The sequence below is a fragment of the Myotis yumanensis genome, unplaced genomic scaffold, assembly GCF_028538775.1.
Source record: "Myotis yumanensis isolate MYYU_CA2020_CCGP unplaced genomic scaffold, mMyoYum1.0.hap1 SCAF_22, whole genome shotgun sequence".
Classification (NCBI taxonomy): Eukaryota; Metazoa; Chordata; class Mammalia; order Chiroptera; family Vespertilionidae; genus Myotis; species Myotis yumanensis.
In genome coordinates, this window is record NW_027223773.1 from 5,869,542 (window position 1) to 5,885,899 (window position 16,358).

At 51.1% G+C, this 16,358-nt stretch overlaps 1 protein-coding gene across 5 annotated transcripts in view; it reads right to left on the bottom strand.

Annotated features, from left to right (window-relative positions):
* The window catches only part of CNIH3 (cornichon family AMPA receptor auxiliary protein 3), a 119,738-nt gene that overhangs the window by 36,950 nt on the left and 66,430 nt on the right, over positions 1-16,358 (bottom strand). For 3 of the 5 annotated variants that reach the window (XR_011469368.1, XR_011469363.1, XR_011469373.1), the window contains one exon: positions 16,120-16,223. The exons of 1 other annotated variant lie outside the window; for it this stretch is intronic. Coding sequence is in view for 1 of the 4 variants with exons in the window: in XM_070401472.1 (XP_070257573.1) it covers positions 1,607-1,687 (81 nt within the window). In the remaining 3 variants the exon portion in view is untranslated. Of the gene's footprint in view, positions 1-1,606; positions 2,027-16,119; positions 16,224-16,358 lie in introns of those variants that run through there. One more of the 5 variants, XM_070401472.1, reaches the window with a different exon arrangement.

A 16,358-nucleotide genomic window follows, 5' to 3' on the forward strand; every position in this document is an offset into this window, starting at 1 on the left:
GTCAGCAACTGTGAGGCTCCGTGCCCCGCCATAGATTAGACCCAGAATTCCGGGGCCGAGGAAGAGAGGGTGCCGAATCCCATGACTTCTCACTCCAAGGATTTTTGATCCGCCAGGAAATTCCTGTGTCTGACTCCTTCTCTCTCACCCTAACTCAACTGGCCCATGGACTTACACCACCTTAGACAGAAGGGGAAGCTTGGAGATCATCCAGGCCCACTTTCTCACGTTTGAGACGTGGCAGGCGACAGGCAGGTCTCTTTCCTAAGGTGACATGGTTAGAAGCCTTTCTCCTCCCCGGGGCCCCTTCTCCTCCATGTAACAGATGCTCTAGCTGCTTAGTTCCATTTTAAACCACTTGTACTAAACACCGCATCTCACCCACCCTGCAACTTTCTCCTGGTGTTCATTCTGGGTCATCTCTCACGTAGAGAGCATGCGTGCTCTCCAAGGCTCCCCAGAACCAGGCCGCCCTCAGGGAATTCGTCTCAGGGCCCCCCCGCCCCCTGAGCCCGGACTTGCTGGGCAGGGCAAGGCTGTTAATGGCAGGAGACTATACACTGTGGGTGCTCCTGCTACATTGCTTGACCTTAGCCATCCTGGCCACCAGCTCCCTGATGGGGAGGGCGGAGAGTGTAAGCCGCCTGGGAGGAGGAAGTAGAGTCGGCGGACTTGCCAAATGCTGCAGCCTTGATAAGAGGACTAGCGCTCCTTTGCCCTGGCCTCTGCACTCCTGCTGGGTCTATTGAGAAGCAGCCCATCTCCTGTCCCCACAGCACACCTGTGTCATTGGAACAACGACCCTCAATGGGGGAGCCCCCTGGAAGGACGGCAGGAAAGCTGGTGCCCACGAGGGACGCTGCCCGCCATGGTCTGCCACCTGCACCTTCGGGAGTCAGGAGTTGGATGGCCCGGCTCTTGGAGAGCAAAGGAGGGAACTTGCTCCTCTCTGCCTCTCTCTGCCTGACTTTCCTGCACCTCACTCATCCCTGCTCCACCCCCTCCACCTCCTCATTTTTCTCTGCGGCCACATCAACCCCCACGACCTGGTGGTCCTTCCCCGCCCTTGCCCTGCCTAGCTACTTTCTTACAAGGCACTCCCTTAGTCTCTCCACTTTGTTGCCAATTATGTCTAAACGCAGCCACCGCAGATGCTGACATTTTAAATGTTTAGTTGTTATAGTTACTTGACTAATTGCTGGCCCAACTGCCGAGCTTCTCCTGCGGGCAGGAGGGAGGGGGCAGGGGAAGAAGGGAGGCGCGGGGGCTGTCATCACCACTCCTGGGGCCCCAGATGTTGGCCAGGCCCTGGCAAGGGTGCCTTGCCCGGGAACCAGGGGTCCCCACGCCTCCACCAAGTGGCCAGGTCACTGAGGACGTGCCGGGGCCCCTGGCCTCCATGGGAGGCCGCGAACTGTTCCCGCGCTGCCCGGACAGGGAGCCACAGAGGGTCCACCCTGCAGATGCGCCATGCCGGCCTCCCGGTCCGCCCACACTCACCGTGTAGAGGCAGTGAGATGGCATTTTAGAGAAACTGGGGAAGGGGGCGGACAGGAGCGCGTTTGGGGCGAAAGCAAAGAGTTAGAAGCCGCTGCCGGTTACTCACGTGCCAGATGGCGAAGAAGATGAGCGCAGCGCACAGCACCAAGGAGAGCATGTAGCAGAAAGCGGCGAAAGTGAAGGCCATGGCCGGCGGCCGGACCGCCTGCACCCAATCCCGCCACACACAGCGATGCCCCTAGAAGGCCAAGGTCCCCCTCAGAGGCCGCGCTCCCTCCAAACCGGACCAGAAGGGAGCCGCGCCGGCACCCTCCCCGGCAGGCCAGCGGCTGGGAGGCGGCGCGCCACGCGGAGACTCCAGGTCACCGATGCCACAGGCGCCGGCGACCCGGGAGGCCAGCCCGCCCGCACGGGCAGGGCCAGGTGTCCCGAGCGTCGTTGGCGGGAACTGTCTCCCAATGTGCGAGATCAGATCCGCGGAGAAGTCCTGCAGATGGCTGCCAGCCAGCGGACCCCTCCGGACCAGCGCGGCGCGGGGTGCGAGGGTGGCGCGGGCTCCCGACGCCGGGAAGAGCCCGGCGCAGTCCGCTCGGAAGCTGAAGCCGGGAGGCGAGCGCCGCTCAGGACCCTCCCACGTCCAGGGGCGGGGGCGGGCGCGCTCCAGCTCCCCCCGAACCCCGGATCCCGCACGGCTTCCCCCAAACAGCAGCTCCTCGGAGCGCCGGAGAGCCAGGGCCCCCGGACCTGAGCTCCGAACGCCGCTGCCAGGGCTGCTGTGCGCCCCCGGGACCCAAGCTTCGGCCCTGGCCGGCCGGCCTCGGTCACCCAAGTTCCCCGAAACTAGGGACCGGACTGGGGAGGGCGCGGGCCTGCCCCGCCGAGTGGCTGTGTTGCGGGATCTCAAGGACGAGAACTGCTGGCCGCGGAGCTCATTCCACCTGCTGCTGCCGCCGCCTCGGCCGCTGCGCGCACGGAAGCTGCTCGCCGGGGGTCCCCTCCCTCGCGGCGCCCCACCCTCGGCTCCAGCGCGGCGAGCACGCCCTCCCCGCGGGCGGGGACTGCGGCGCGGGGGCTGGGGAAGGTGGGCGGCGGGGCGCTCGGTGCTGGGTCCCCGTCGCCACGGCCGCAGATGTGCGCGCAGGAAACTGAGGCCAGCGGCGCCAGGAGACCGCGCCGCGCTGGGGCGGGAGGACCGGGGACTTTTTAAACACGTGCGTCGGGAGGAGGTGGGAGGCTGCGGAAGGGTACGGTGTACACCTCGCGCCCAAAGGCGTCAGCCGCCCCTCCCAGCTCTCGCAGTGTCGCCCGAGTCGGAAATGTGGAGGCGGAGGGGGCTGGTCTGGCGTGGGTTGGGGATACAGGCAGGCCCTTGGACCCCAGGGTTGCTGGGCTGGGTTCTCCCAAACTGGGATGCTCTTAGTGCTCAGCGCGGCTCCCCGCCCCTGCAGAATTCTCCCGGGGCTCGTTCCCTCGCCTCCCCACCCCTCTTCCCCGCCTCTGACCTTGGGATGGGAACCGAGTGCCTGCCCTGTTCTGGGCTGAAGAGGCAGCAGCGATGGCTCCGTGGTCCCGGTGTTGGTGGGATGGAACTGTCCCAAGCACCTGCTGCTGGAGTCAGACCCCTAGGTAGCTGCACGTTTCTTAACCTCGGGTTCTTCATCGGAAAAGCCGGGATAAGAACACTACAAACCCACTTAAAGGCTTACGTGAGAACACAAATAAAGAGCCTAGCACGGGGCCTGGCGCACATCCGATCAATGGTAGGCGTTACTATGCGCACACTTGGCCCCAGCGCCCCGCATCTTGGCCTGCGCGCAGCCTGCCTCCTGGGTGAGGGATTTCTCACACCGCGAAGGTCATTCCAGACGGAACTCGGGTTTCGGGTGAGTCTGGAGATGTGGGAAGCAGGAGAACCATCCTGGGAAGTGATTGGAGATCCGGGTGGAGGACACCACCACTTTGGGTTGGGAGTCAATCCCTGTCTCTCGCACTGAATAGGCACTAAATAAACAGCCGATGGGCGCTCCTCCCGGTGAGCTGGGTGCACGGTTCCCGGGTGGGGTTCCAGCGGCTGTAAGAGCTGGAAGGAAGGCATTACAGAGAGCTCGCCAGCCCTGCGCCTAGCGAATGGCAGACTCAGAGGCAGGTCTGCAGACTCTGTCCACTACGCCCCAACGTGCTGGCGACTGTGTGGCTGGGCCTCCAGTTTGGAAGCTGGGTCCCTTTCCGTGGGAAGCGGAGAAACTAGAGCAAACCCACTGGCTACTGACAAAGCGGTCAACAGGTTAGCATTTAATGGCCTCCGGGTCGAGATCGGCTACATACGTAGCTGCACCAGAGCGCAAAATGAAAACGCAGGGCTGTCTTTTGTTGAAAAATTATTAAGAATTTCAAGATAGCAAGAGCAGAGCACCAAGCCAAGTGTGAGGCCCTCCTGAGTATAGGAGGCCGGGCAAATGTAGAGGTTGCACACCTGTCAATCAGCCCTACTCTGGGTATACTCCTTACCACTCTCTCTTTTACTTCAATAGTCTGTCTTCCAGGATAAAGCCACGGAAGTAAGGGATTCCATTACTCAGAGGGGAGCACAGTTCCTACCCTATGCCATGCTTCAGTAGAGCGGTTCTTTCCCTGATGTGACAGGAAACCAGGACAACCCGTTCAGGGCTGGTATCCATGGCACCGTTACTGTCCCTGTCGCCTTTGACCTTCCTGGCTTGCTATCCTGAGCCTGTGGGTTTGGTTCTCTTGGTCACAAGAAGGCTGCTGCACCTCCAGGCATCATATCCATGTGGCAAACAGGAAGGGGGAAAAAAATAGAGCCCCGAGGTTTCAGCTCAGGAAGACATGCCTTTGGGAGAGAGTAAAGGGAGACCTCCCCAGGGATCACCTACACCTCACTGGCCAGAACTCTGGTACTTGGCCGCCTCTACCTCACTGCGAGTTTTTCTTAAAGGTGTAGAAAAAAAGAGTACAGTGACCATTCACCTACGTATCACCCAGATTCAACAACGGTTAAGAGGTTTTGCCCAAAGTACTTCCCGGGTTCCCAAAATTGCTTTTTACCACTGGTTTGTTCAAACCAGGATCTAAAGATGTTCCCTTCACCCCCACCCCCTAGGACACTTTAACCTTTTTCTTGCATATAATTTGCTCAACAATACATATTTCTAGGTTGGATGTTTGCCATTGACACTCTATGCCGAGCTCGACGGCTCTGTTCACTGGAGGCCCGCGTGGCGCTGTGCCTGCCCTCGTACACCTACGGCGGCATTGTCGAGGTTCGGGCTGTTTTCTTTGACATAACTACCATCTAACTGTGCAGCCCTTCTTGCTTGGGTAGCAGGGAATTCAGTATCAGCTTCACTGGCTCCAGACGAGGTCGGGCACAGCTTCTGGGGCTTCCGCAGCACAACGCTCTGGGCAGTTCCTCCCCCTGCCTTGGTCATTGTCTCCACTGGCTCCCGCTGAGAAGTCCCAGCTTTCACCTCTGACCTCCTGCCCTCTCCTAGCTGGAAGCCGGGGAGCCCCATGCCAGGTTCCAGCCTCCCTGGGCACCACCCAGTCATGTCCCTGAGGCCTTGCCTCCCCTACCGTCATTGGCACAAAGCAGGGTCTGGGTCGCCTCTCCCCGGAGCCCCGACCTCATCCTCTTTCCAGTCTGCAGGAAACCGCTTCCTGCTTTCCCCTTGCTGTTGGCAAAGCCACCCTCTCTCCTTCCAGAATCTCTCCAAAACCAGAAGGAACCTTTGACTTCAAAGATCTGCTTTCCAGCTCATAATTTATTCAGCCAATATGTATTAGTATAATAGCAGTGATTGTGGTCATACTGGAAGATTTCTGTTTTGACTGGTAAATAGTATAATGATTATGGTAGCCAATAGCAAAATGAATAATTAATTAAAATTCTAAATTAAGCCCATTCATTCAGGCTGACATGGGCTGTCACAAGGACCATTGATAAACAGGCCCCTCGTGTGCTCATTTACCACACAGCACACCAGGCCGTTCACATCTGGTTTCTCACTAGACTGAAGTCATGTAGATGCCACTTGTCCTACATAGCTGTTGCTTTTATTGTATTTGTGCACTGTAATTCTTGTGTAAGTAGTAAGTGTAGTGTTTCAATATTTCTGAACTTAAGAATTTATAACTAAAATATTTAAAACAAACTGGCAGAAAAGACAACCAAGTGTGGATACACTTATTAATGTCTCATTTAAATATCAGTCCCCAATATTCTGAGTTTTCAGAGAATAAGTGATGATCTCTATATATAAAAAGCCTGTGACCAGAACACCAGAACTACTGGTCGCTATGATGCCCACTGCAGCTGGCCAACCAGCCCAATTGAGGGCGGGGCCGGTAGGCCAACCTCCCCTGTCCCCCCACCACCAGGCTGGCCAGGCCCCACCTGTGCATGAATTCATGCACCGGGCCTCTAGTATTAATAATGGAAAAAAACCTAGAGTGCTTTCTGCTACTGTACAAAGTCCAAATTGCCTGAACATCTTTTGCATTGCACAAGAATCAGACAAAATCATACAATGCTTCTTATTTCTTCAATACAAAATAATTTAATCATTTTAACAAAAATATGAGTGTCTCATCAATGCTAGGAATGTAAATATGGTATGCAGATGGTGCTCAGAATTGATTGTTAAAAGACTTAGATATTCATCATAATAGCAATCATGTTCTGCCAAAAGTTCATGGTGTAATTTAAAAAATTGTAATTATCATTGAGAGAAACAATCCAAACAACACAATAATGCATTTGAAAGAACAAAACCTTTTAAATTTAGAAATGTATACTGACTTCAACATAACCCATAAAATAGGAGTAAACATTTTGGAAATTAAAAAAGAATTTAGAGAATTAGCCTTAATAAACAATATTCTAGTAGTGATATCTATAAGTTCTGTGGCTTTACAAGAAATAAGTGTTTCTGTTAAATCAATTTAAGAATCAATAAAAGTAATTTAGCATATAAAGATAAGTAAAAGAAACGATATGATATGCCAGGAATATGATATGCCACTTGAAACAAAGCAAATTATAAATCCTAAGCAAGCTATTACAGTGTCTAGTAAATTATGTAAAATGACTGATGGCAAATGTAAAAGAAGCATAATTAATTTTTAAGTGGTTTCTATTTATTAATTCCTGCAACTTTGCCAAATGATGTTTGCAAATCTCCATGGATTGAAGGTGATTAGAATTTAATAAAAATCAATCCGACTCATTAAGTATGATGTTCCATGAGGACAGGAGCCCCAGCCAGCCCCAGCTCTCCCCATCATGCACCTGGGGCGCCATACATATGGGGGGACCATGTTGATTGACTCTTCCAGCCCCAAACCCACAGGTAAGTGCAGCCAGTGCCACATGGAGCTAAGACAGCGCCCAGCTAAGCCCAGCCCAGAGCTGAGACATGAGCAAATAAAGGGCGGCTGTTGCTTTAAGCAACCAAGCTTGGGGGCTCTTTGTTAGGCAGTGACAGGCAACTGCGAATGCTCTTCATTCACCAAGTGACCCCTTTAGTTTGGCCCCCACTGTGGACAGAACACATGGCTTCTGGAAAGGGGACGTGTATAATGAAGCAAACTGTCCCAGCGCTTATAGATAAAATGTGCCTCCAGATCCTGTACCTCCATTTGCTCTCATTCCTAAAGCCTCCCAACACCTCCTCCAGACAAGCAGGGACATAAAGGTCTGGGGGTGAGGCAGGTTGCAGTGTCTGGCCAGCCGGGCCAGGCTTGGGCTCCAGGGGTCACTGGTCTTTGGGTTGTACAGTAGTTATTACCCTGTTTGTTTGGGGGGTTTTATGGTAAAATATACATGACATAAAATTTACCACTTTCATCATTTTTAGGTGCACAGTTCAGTGGTATTAAGCATATTCACATTGTTGTGCAGCCATCACCATCATTTATTTCCAGAAATTCAAACTGTGTACCTATTAAACAATAAGTCCCCATTTCCCCTTCCTCAGCCCCTACACACCACCCTTCTACTTTCTTTCTCTATGAATCTGACTATTGTAGATATCTTACGTAAGTGGAATACCACCCTGTCTTATAACTCAACTCTTTACATGTCTATCTTCCTCTACAAACTGGGAAGCCCTTGACATTAGAGACTCTTTCTTATTTGTCTTTGAATCATAGCTATCCCTCACTGTGTCTGGCATATAATAGGTGCTCAATATGTGTTCGATGGATGAATGGATGCATGGGTGGATGGATGAGTGGATGGATGGATTGATGGATGGATGGATGAATAGATGAGTGGGTAGGTGGGTGGATGAATGGATGGATGGATGGATGGATGGATGGATGAGTGGATGAATGGATGGATGGATGGATGAATAGATGAGTGGGTAGATGGATGGATGGATGGATGGATGGATGGATGGATGAATGGATGAGTGGATGGATGGATGGATGGATGGATGGATGGATGGATGGATGAGTGGATGGATGGGTGGATGGATGGATGGATGAGTGGATGGAAGGATGGATGGATGAATAGATGAGTGGGTAGATGGATGGATGGATGGATGGATGGATGAGTGGATGGATGGGTGGATGGATAGATATATGGACAGGTGGATGAGTTGATGAATGGATGCAGTTGTTGCAGTCTAACTGGTACTGCAGTTGACTTAAAAAAGTTGCCCCACTAGATGATGAGAAAATGCAGACAAGGACCATGTCTACCTTTCACTTATTACTTCAGAGCACTTACTACTCTGTAGGCACATTAATAAGCAGGGCAGAGCCCAACCTGGAAGGCGCTCAGAATCTAACAGAGTTGCATGGAGCCAACTCTGACTTTGATAAGAACAACAACAGAAGAGTGTAAATGTCATGGAGGCAGCTAGCACAAGGCTCCTGACATCATGTGTATTCAACAGACATATTTTTTACTGAATTGAATCAGATGGCAAGCTAGTCAGAAGCTTTGGGCTTAAATTCCCACTTTCAAGCTGTGCTGGCTTTCCATAAGTAAGTTCACCTCTCCCGTTCCTGCAATGTGCATCAGTTCTGACATGAAAGCCAGGTATAAGCCAGTGTGACCTGTGCAAGCAGGAAAAGGCAAAGGTGAAGCCACATTTTCATCAAAGAAGTGGGAGAGAGGCGGGGGGGCCGGGGGGAGGACGGGACAGAGGAGGGTCTCTAACCACAGAAGTGCCGATCTCAGAGAGTCCTTGGGTGAGGGAGGCAGAGTAATGGGACGCAGCTTCCTGCTTGTGTTCCTAACTCGTCTTAATGTCATCTTCCCACGAGTGCTGCCTTCTGCGGAAATTAAGTGATTTTCCTATTATTAGCACCGTTCGGCAGGCACTGTCAACAGATCACAAACAATGAGCCTTTGTTAGAGATGCCCCATTTCGTTCGGGGGCCCTGGCTCCTTCCACAGCTGGAGGCGTGGCATCTATTTTAACAGGACTGCTGAAGAGGCAGCTGTCCTGTCAGGGGAACTGGTCTCACTCAGAAACTGCTGAGCATTTGGGGGCAGCTTAGGGGTGCATGCTGGAAGTCTGAAATGCCCACCAGCCTCCCCAATGCCAGTCTAAAACCCAGCTCCTCGGCTGGGCCCTTTATCCTCCTAAAATACTGGCAGCGAGTGCCTCCGCAGACAGGACTGGCACCATAGAGAACAGGATAACTCCGTGATCCCATTATATTTATATGTTTCTATCTGCTAATTCAGAGAGCCTAAGCTTTCCCATCAGATGTGAAATATCTTCCCGGGCCTCCACGTGCGAGAGTGTGTGGGCCATTCTTAACAACAGTGTCAGGCGTCCTGGGGAACATCTGAGGCTATTAAGCTCAGCCCCACAGCTAATGAGTCTGTAACTCACAAGATTAATGTTGGATCTAATTTTATGGAGTCTGAACATTACTGCCGTGTTTCCTTCCCTCCCAGGTCCTGACTCCCGCACGCCCAGAGAGCTCCTCTGTGCTCATGCAGTTCCGCTCTCCTTATCTCCCACCCCTCCGTGCCCGACCACAAGGCCAGTGTTTAAAGGCTCTGTCACTTAATCAATCCATTTCCTCAGTTCATTTAAAGAAGGTCTGAGAGCATTATAAAGGTCAGAGTGTCTGTACACATGTACACATGCACACAGTGTCTGTATGCACACATGCACGCCGTGTACACACACACATGCACAGAGTGTCTGTACACACACATGCACACATATACAAAGTATCTGTACACACATGCACAGAGTGTCTGTACACATACATGCACACATATAGAGTGTCTGTGCACACATGCACACAGTGTCTGTATGCACATGCACAGTGTCTGTACACACGCATGCGTGCATGCACAGTGTACACCCATGCACACATGCACAGAATGTCTGTACACAAATGCACACATACACTGAGTGTCTGTACACATATACACATGCACACATGCACAGTGTCTGCATGCACACAGTGTACACACATGCACACAGTGTACACACACATGCATATATGCACAGAGTGTCTGTACACATGCACACACTGAATGAAAGAAGTTCTTTGACATTTGAACAAAAAGTTCTCGAAGCTTCATCTGCATGAGCACCAGATGTCACATGATGAGCCCACCGGATAATGACAGCAAATGCCCATGTTTCTGGGAAGGCAGTTGAGATCAGTGGTTATGAATAACCAATGCTGATTGCTCACTAGGTGCCAGGCCCCGGGCAGGCACTTCTAGCTCCTTTAATGCTCACACTACAAGGTGGGTGATCAGCACCATCTTACCAATGAGAAGACACTCGGAGAGGCCAGGCACGTACCTGAGGCCACACAGTGAACGGCAGGATTCGTGTCCAGATCTATCTGACTCTACAGCCTGAGTTCTAACCCCCAGAGGTGGAGGCTGCGGGTGCTGGCTTCCTGGACATACGGAAGAAACCTGGCAGCTAAGCCTCTTCGAGGACAAGTGGTTGTTTCACAGTTCAGTGCCTGGGAGCTATAAAACATAAGCTTGCCAATGGGGACTGCGCCAACCTTTATGTCCTGGCGTGCAGGGCAAGGAGTGGATGTCAACATAGTTGGGCCTGATTAGTCTATGGTCTCTCTTGAGCCTTTGAAACAAGCTTCCAAGAAACCCAACTCCCCAGTGAGTCTGAGCTCCTCACGTGGACCAATGGTCAGGCCCACAGGTACAGAGACGCTGGGCAACTTCGCCAAGGACACACCACTAGTAAATGGAAGGGTCAGGATTCACACCCAGACACTGTGACCACAGAGCTGGCTCCCAGAGCCCACACTTCACAAGGGGCCTGGACTCATGGCCCAGCGTCATGCCCATCATCAATGACTCCACGGTTCAGTGAGATCGGTGGCGGGGAAAGAGGGGAATGCTGACAGAAACCACGCCTGGAAGAGCAGGTAGGATTCAGGGAATGGAAGGGAAGAAGAGGGGAGGGGAGGGGAGGGGAAGGGAGGGGAGAGGGGCAGGGTGCCAAGGCGCATGCTACTTCACTGATCACTGAGCAGGTCTGCTCGGCTCTGAGTTGACACAGGAATGAGATGATAGTAAAAGATAGGTTTGGGGGCCCTGAACGCCAACCTGGATTAAATTCAAGAGATTTCAAGGAGTTCACGTCTACCTTTTCCAATTTGCCTCCCACATCATGATTCTTTGCATTAACTTTAGGGAAGGGGATGTCCCTGCAGCGAGACCTATAAATCTAACAGGAAAATGCAATGCATGAAGCCCCAGCAGTGCCGCCAGGCTCCTGACCGGCTGTCACAAACTCAGCCAGGGCCCGTTGCCCGGGAGGGGCAGAGAGGGGAGGGCCAATGGCATGGAAAGGGAGCCTCTGGGGCACGCGTACACCCCATGCTCATGGATAAATGAGAGCAGTGGCAGCAAGAGGGTAGGATGTTATAGGGAAAAACCACGAGAACCAATAATCCAAAAATCTATAGTAATAATAAAAGCGTAATATCTAATTAGACCGGACGTCCTCCCGAACAAAGCTGGGGCTGCGAGGGAAGCCTGGGTCCCGGGTGCCAGAGGGAAGTCGGTGCCGGCAGCCGGGGAAAGAAAGGCCTACTCTTGCACGAATTTCGTGCATTGGGCCTCTAGTCTTTTATAAGGTCCGATGGTGGAATTTGGGCTTCAATTATTTATCCATTTATTCGGCAAACATTTATTCATGATGTACCCAATGCCAAGTGTTGTGTTAAGATTTAAAAGCAAATACTCTGAGCCTGGCTGGCATGGCTCAGTGGCTGAACATTGACCTATGAACCAGGAGATCACAATTTAGTTCCTGGTCAGGGCACATGCCCATGTTGCAGGCTCGATCCCTAGTGTGGGGCGTACAGGAGGCAGCTGATCGATAATTCTCTCTCATCAATGATGTTTCTATCTCTCTCTCCCTTCCTCTCTGAAACCAATAAAAACATGTTTTTAAAAAAAAATAAATAAAAGAAAATATTCTGATACATGGGTCATACTCAGACCTCCCAGGTGAACAGTTAGGTCCCACTGGCAAGCCCGCACGTGGGAGCAGCTGGAGAGCCCTCCCCCATTTCCGCCCCCCACCAAGGGAGTCCCTTCCTGGGGTCTGGGCAGCTGTGTATGTGCATGTTCTGAATTTTAAATCATTTATCCTCCCTGAAACTTGAGTTTGGGGAAGAGATAATCACTTTAACCTACAGATTAGCCATCAGAGAGAACAGTGTCCAAGTGTTGCCGAGCAATCAGGCGAACAGCCCAGCCCAAACCCTCCGAGAGTCGGCTTTGAAAAGAGGCTGCAGCCCGCAGCTCGCCCTGGACAAACTCACTTTCGCCTGCACACGGAAAGGCCGGTAACGCCTATTTCACTGAATCCTGTATATTCCCTCTCGTCTGAGGAGCCTAAGGCATTATTTCTACTCAGAGTGTAGAAGTCTAATAATGCTGATGAGTTATACCTCCGAGTGCCCTTGAGCATGCTGGGAATTCAGTGACCTGCCACAGAGCCTGTGGGCAGCAACGTCCTGAGCTTCTGCCCCGTAGAACTCCTCAGCTGCCCTAACGTCCAGGCCAAGGTGAAGCGATAGCAGATCCAAACTGGGAAAATGAGGTTTCGACGGGTGCATTGTGGGGTTTCTGAACAGCAATAATTGTGCTCACTCAGCCACTTTCATCTCCGGCGCTCAGGCCTTTAATCAATTCTCACGGAGATCTGGAAAGTTGATCCCCTGGAAAATGGCTCCCAAAAAAGTGGGTCAGGGAGAAGCTGGCGGCTTGGCCCAAGGCTTACCGCGAAATCTCCCTGAGAATTGAGAGCAGAGGTTTCCAGTAGGTTCCATGGCCCGAGAAGCCTGCCCTCCTCCTTAAGTTACCGAGGGGCTTTCCAAAAGTCACCTCATCTCCATAAACTCAGGTGTGGTTGAAAAGGGCTTGTTATGAACAACAAGACCTCCATTTCACCTTTATGGCTTAGAAGCTATTTCAGGAACTAAGGAAAAGAAACAAATATTATAACAAAAGATGCTCCCATTGCTCTCTCATCACTCAGGAAATGCCAAGGGTTTGGGGCCTGTGAGCCAGAAATCGAGGATGAAGACCAAATGTATATTTCTTACAATAAATCCCAATATCACTTCACCCATTCCTCCACCCTTGAGTCACGGATTCGGTGTGTGACAATGGAAACGGGGGACTTTTAGGAATGAAAGAGCTGCACTTTGGTCTAATTTTGCCAGAACTCTACCTGGCACGAGACTGCGTGGGCTACAGAAGCACATATGCGGTCCCCTGAAGGGACTGTCTTATGCGTCTGTATTTACAGCATCAGCAGCGTGCCTGGCATATGGCAGGTGCTCATTATATGTGTGTCGCATGACCGTGGGGGTCTGGAAGGCTTCGTGATAGAGGTGACATTGAGTCAGGCCTTGAAAAATCACTGAGGAGGATTTTGACTGAGGGCAATGGGCAAGAAAGGTTTGATAAGCTAAGGGCAAAAGGTCAAAGGCATGGAGGTGTGGAAGAGAGCAGCGCCTGCAGGCATGGGGGGAAGGCCGACAAGGTAAGCTGCAGCAAACCATGAAGGGGGCTTGATCCATACGCCGGAGAGTTGGGATTTTCATAGGAAGGAAGTAGACAGGGGTGACCCAGGTTGAAAACAGTATGCTTCCGGTGTTGTTCACACAGATTAACACTTTGTTGGTCTGTACCAGATTCGGGGGGAAGCCAGCATGGCTGGGGCTCTTTAGACATGTCAGCGGGTGCAGCTGAGTCCTTCCCATTCCCAGACATGGCCCTGGGTCCTATCCTCATAGACTTCCTGCCAGGCCAACCCACAGGGACATTCCTGAGACCCGCCCTGTCCTTAGCTTACACGGAGGCTGAGGGAGACAACACACAGTCAGTCAACGAGGCCGCAAACTAGGAACAGTCCAAAGGAACACGTCGCTACCGAGAAATGCTTCGTTTTTTCCAAAATGGTCGCTGCAAATCCAAACGCTGAATCATGTACAGCCAAAATAATAATACTAATCAAATGATAAGTACGCCTGTTCATCAGATTTGAGTTCTGCGATCCTGATGACTACCATGTGAACGTTTTCCCCAGTCTTTGTTCCATGACAAAAAGGATCAGCTCCCCGAAAAGGAAGGGCCGACATCAGCACTTTTTCTCTTCCGTTTAATGAAACATTGCCTTGTTCTGGCATAAAGGGCTCGTGATAGAACCAGTTATTTTTTTTCCCTGGTCCCCAAAGAAGGCTTAGATCCGGTTTGTTGAAGATCAGGAAGTACCTTGCTAACGTCAGTATCACCAGGCATAGCATTGTCTCTGAGTGTCCCATTATTCTAAGGATGTTCAAGGACAAATCAGACGTGCAGTGCTCAGGGAGGTCATGTGCCTCTATGCGAGAGAAACGGGAGGGTTTTGTTTTTTTTTTCCTAATGCCATTGCCCTGTTTATCATGCCTCTCTTTTAAATGAGAAAATTGGATACAAACAGAACCGGAAATTCTAATAAAATAGTTTTTAAAACATTAATAATGACGGTAATGTCAGCAATACCAGTGTACAAAAAAAAAATATCTCTTTTAAAAACTATCCACTAAATCTAATGGAAAAAAAATAAACTGACAAACAAAATAGATCCAGAGACATGGAAGCATAAAACAGACTGATGAATCTCAGAGGTTAACCAAAGAATTTATATGTATATACGCATAACCCATGGACACAGACAATAGTGTGGTAGGCCTGGAGGGTGGGGCAGGAGAGGGGTAGCAGGGGTCAATGGGGGGGGAAAGGGACATCTGTAATGTTTTCAACAATAAAGATAAATTTTTTAAAAACATAGAATATTAATCTTATAGTGCCAGAAAGACCTTTGAAATGAGATCTTTTTTATTTTATTTTTATTTTTTTAAATCCTCACCTGAGGATTAAACCCTCACCTAAGGGTTACAAGTGAGGCTCGCTCTAACTGGTTTGGCTCAGTGGATACAGCATCGGCCTGCAGACTGAAAGGTCCTAGGTTTGATTCCGGTCAAGGGCATGTACCTTGGTTTTGGGCACATCCCCAGTAGGGAGTGTGCAGGAGGCAGCTCATCAATGTTTCTCTCTCATCGATGTTTCTAGCTCTATATCCTTCTCCCTTCCTCTCTGTAAAAAATCCATAAATTATATTTTAAAAAAAACAAACAAAAACAAAAAACAAGTGAGCCAAATCCGGTTTGGCTCAGTGGATAGAGTGTCGGCCTGCGGACTGAAAGGTCCCAGGTTCGATTCCGGTCAAGGGCATGTACCTGGGTTGCGGGCACATCCCCAGTAGGGGGTGTGCAGGAGGCAGCTGATCGATGTTTCTCTCTCATCGATGTTTCTAACTCTCTATCTCTCTCCCTTCCTCTCTGTAAAAAATCAATAAAATATATTTTAAAAAAACACAAGTGAGGCTCATGCAGTCATGCAGGAGTTGGGGAGCCCAGCATGAGCAATCCAGAAGGTACACAGACTGCAGGCTGCGGTCCAGAGCATCACGGGTATGGAAGCAGGGAGAGCTCTAATACCAAGTCACGTCCTCATTCTCCTTTCACAAAGTCTTTTCCAGTTGAGCCCTTCCTTTCCCTCTCCATCGCCACTGCCCTGAACCCAAGCTCCACTACATTGAAAGTAGGCTATTGCAACCACCTCCCGTTTCCGGGTGTGTGTTTTTTAAACCAGGGAATGAAACAAGATGGTTGAAGAGCTTTTTCCGAACATGGATTTCCGGGGCTCCACACCACACCTCCTGAACCGGAACCTCTACTGGCCGGGGGTCCCTGCCTGGACAGTTTAAAAGGCTCCACAGGGGTCTAACCCACCTCTGCATGGCACAGCCTCCCCAGTTAACCTCCCAAAAGCACCTCTTTGATGATGTCCCAAACCATCAACAAGAGAGTTGACAGTTGGTTCTCACCCACTGCTCCCCAGGTGCAATTCAGACCTGCTCCCTCCCTCTTCGGTAGCTCGGCCACATGGATCCACCGGCTGGCTTTCCGCCCTTGGGCTGGGACTCACGCCATCCCCTCACCTGGCATGGCCCCCCTCACCCCAACACCCATCATTAATCACTCCCTCCCAGGTCCTCCCAGCCCCCCCAGACTCACCTCAAGGCCTGCCTCCAGAAAGCCTTCTCTGGTCGTTCATGACCCTGTCCATGGCCCAAAAGCTTCGCTCTGTCCTCAGAGTTCTCACGACGCATTGTGTGTGCCTGGGGAAGGTAAGCACATAGTCTAATGGAGGGGGGATGTCAGAGCAGAGACTCGAGTGACCCAGAACAGTTTCTTTAAAGTTTCATGTTTTTAAAAATGTATGTGCGTGAGTTTTGAATTCTTCACAATCTATT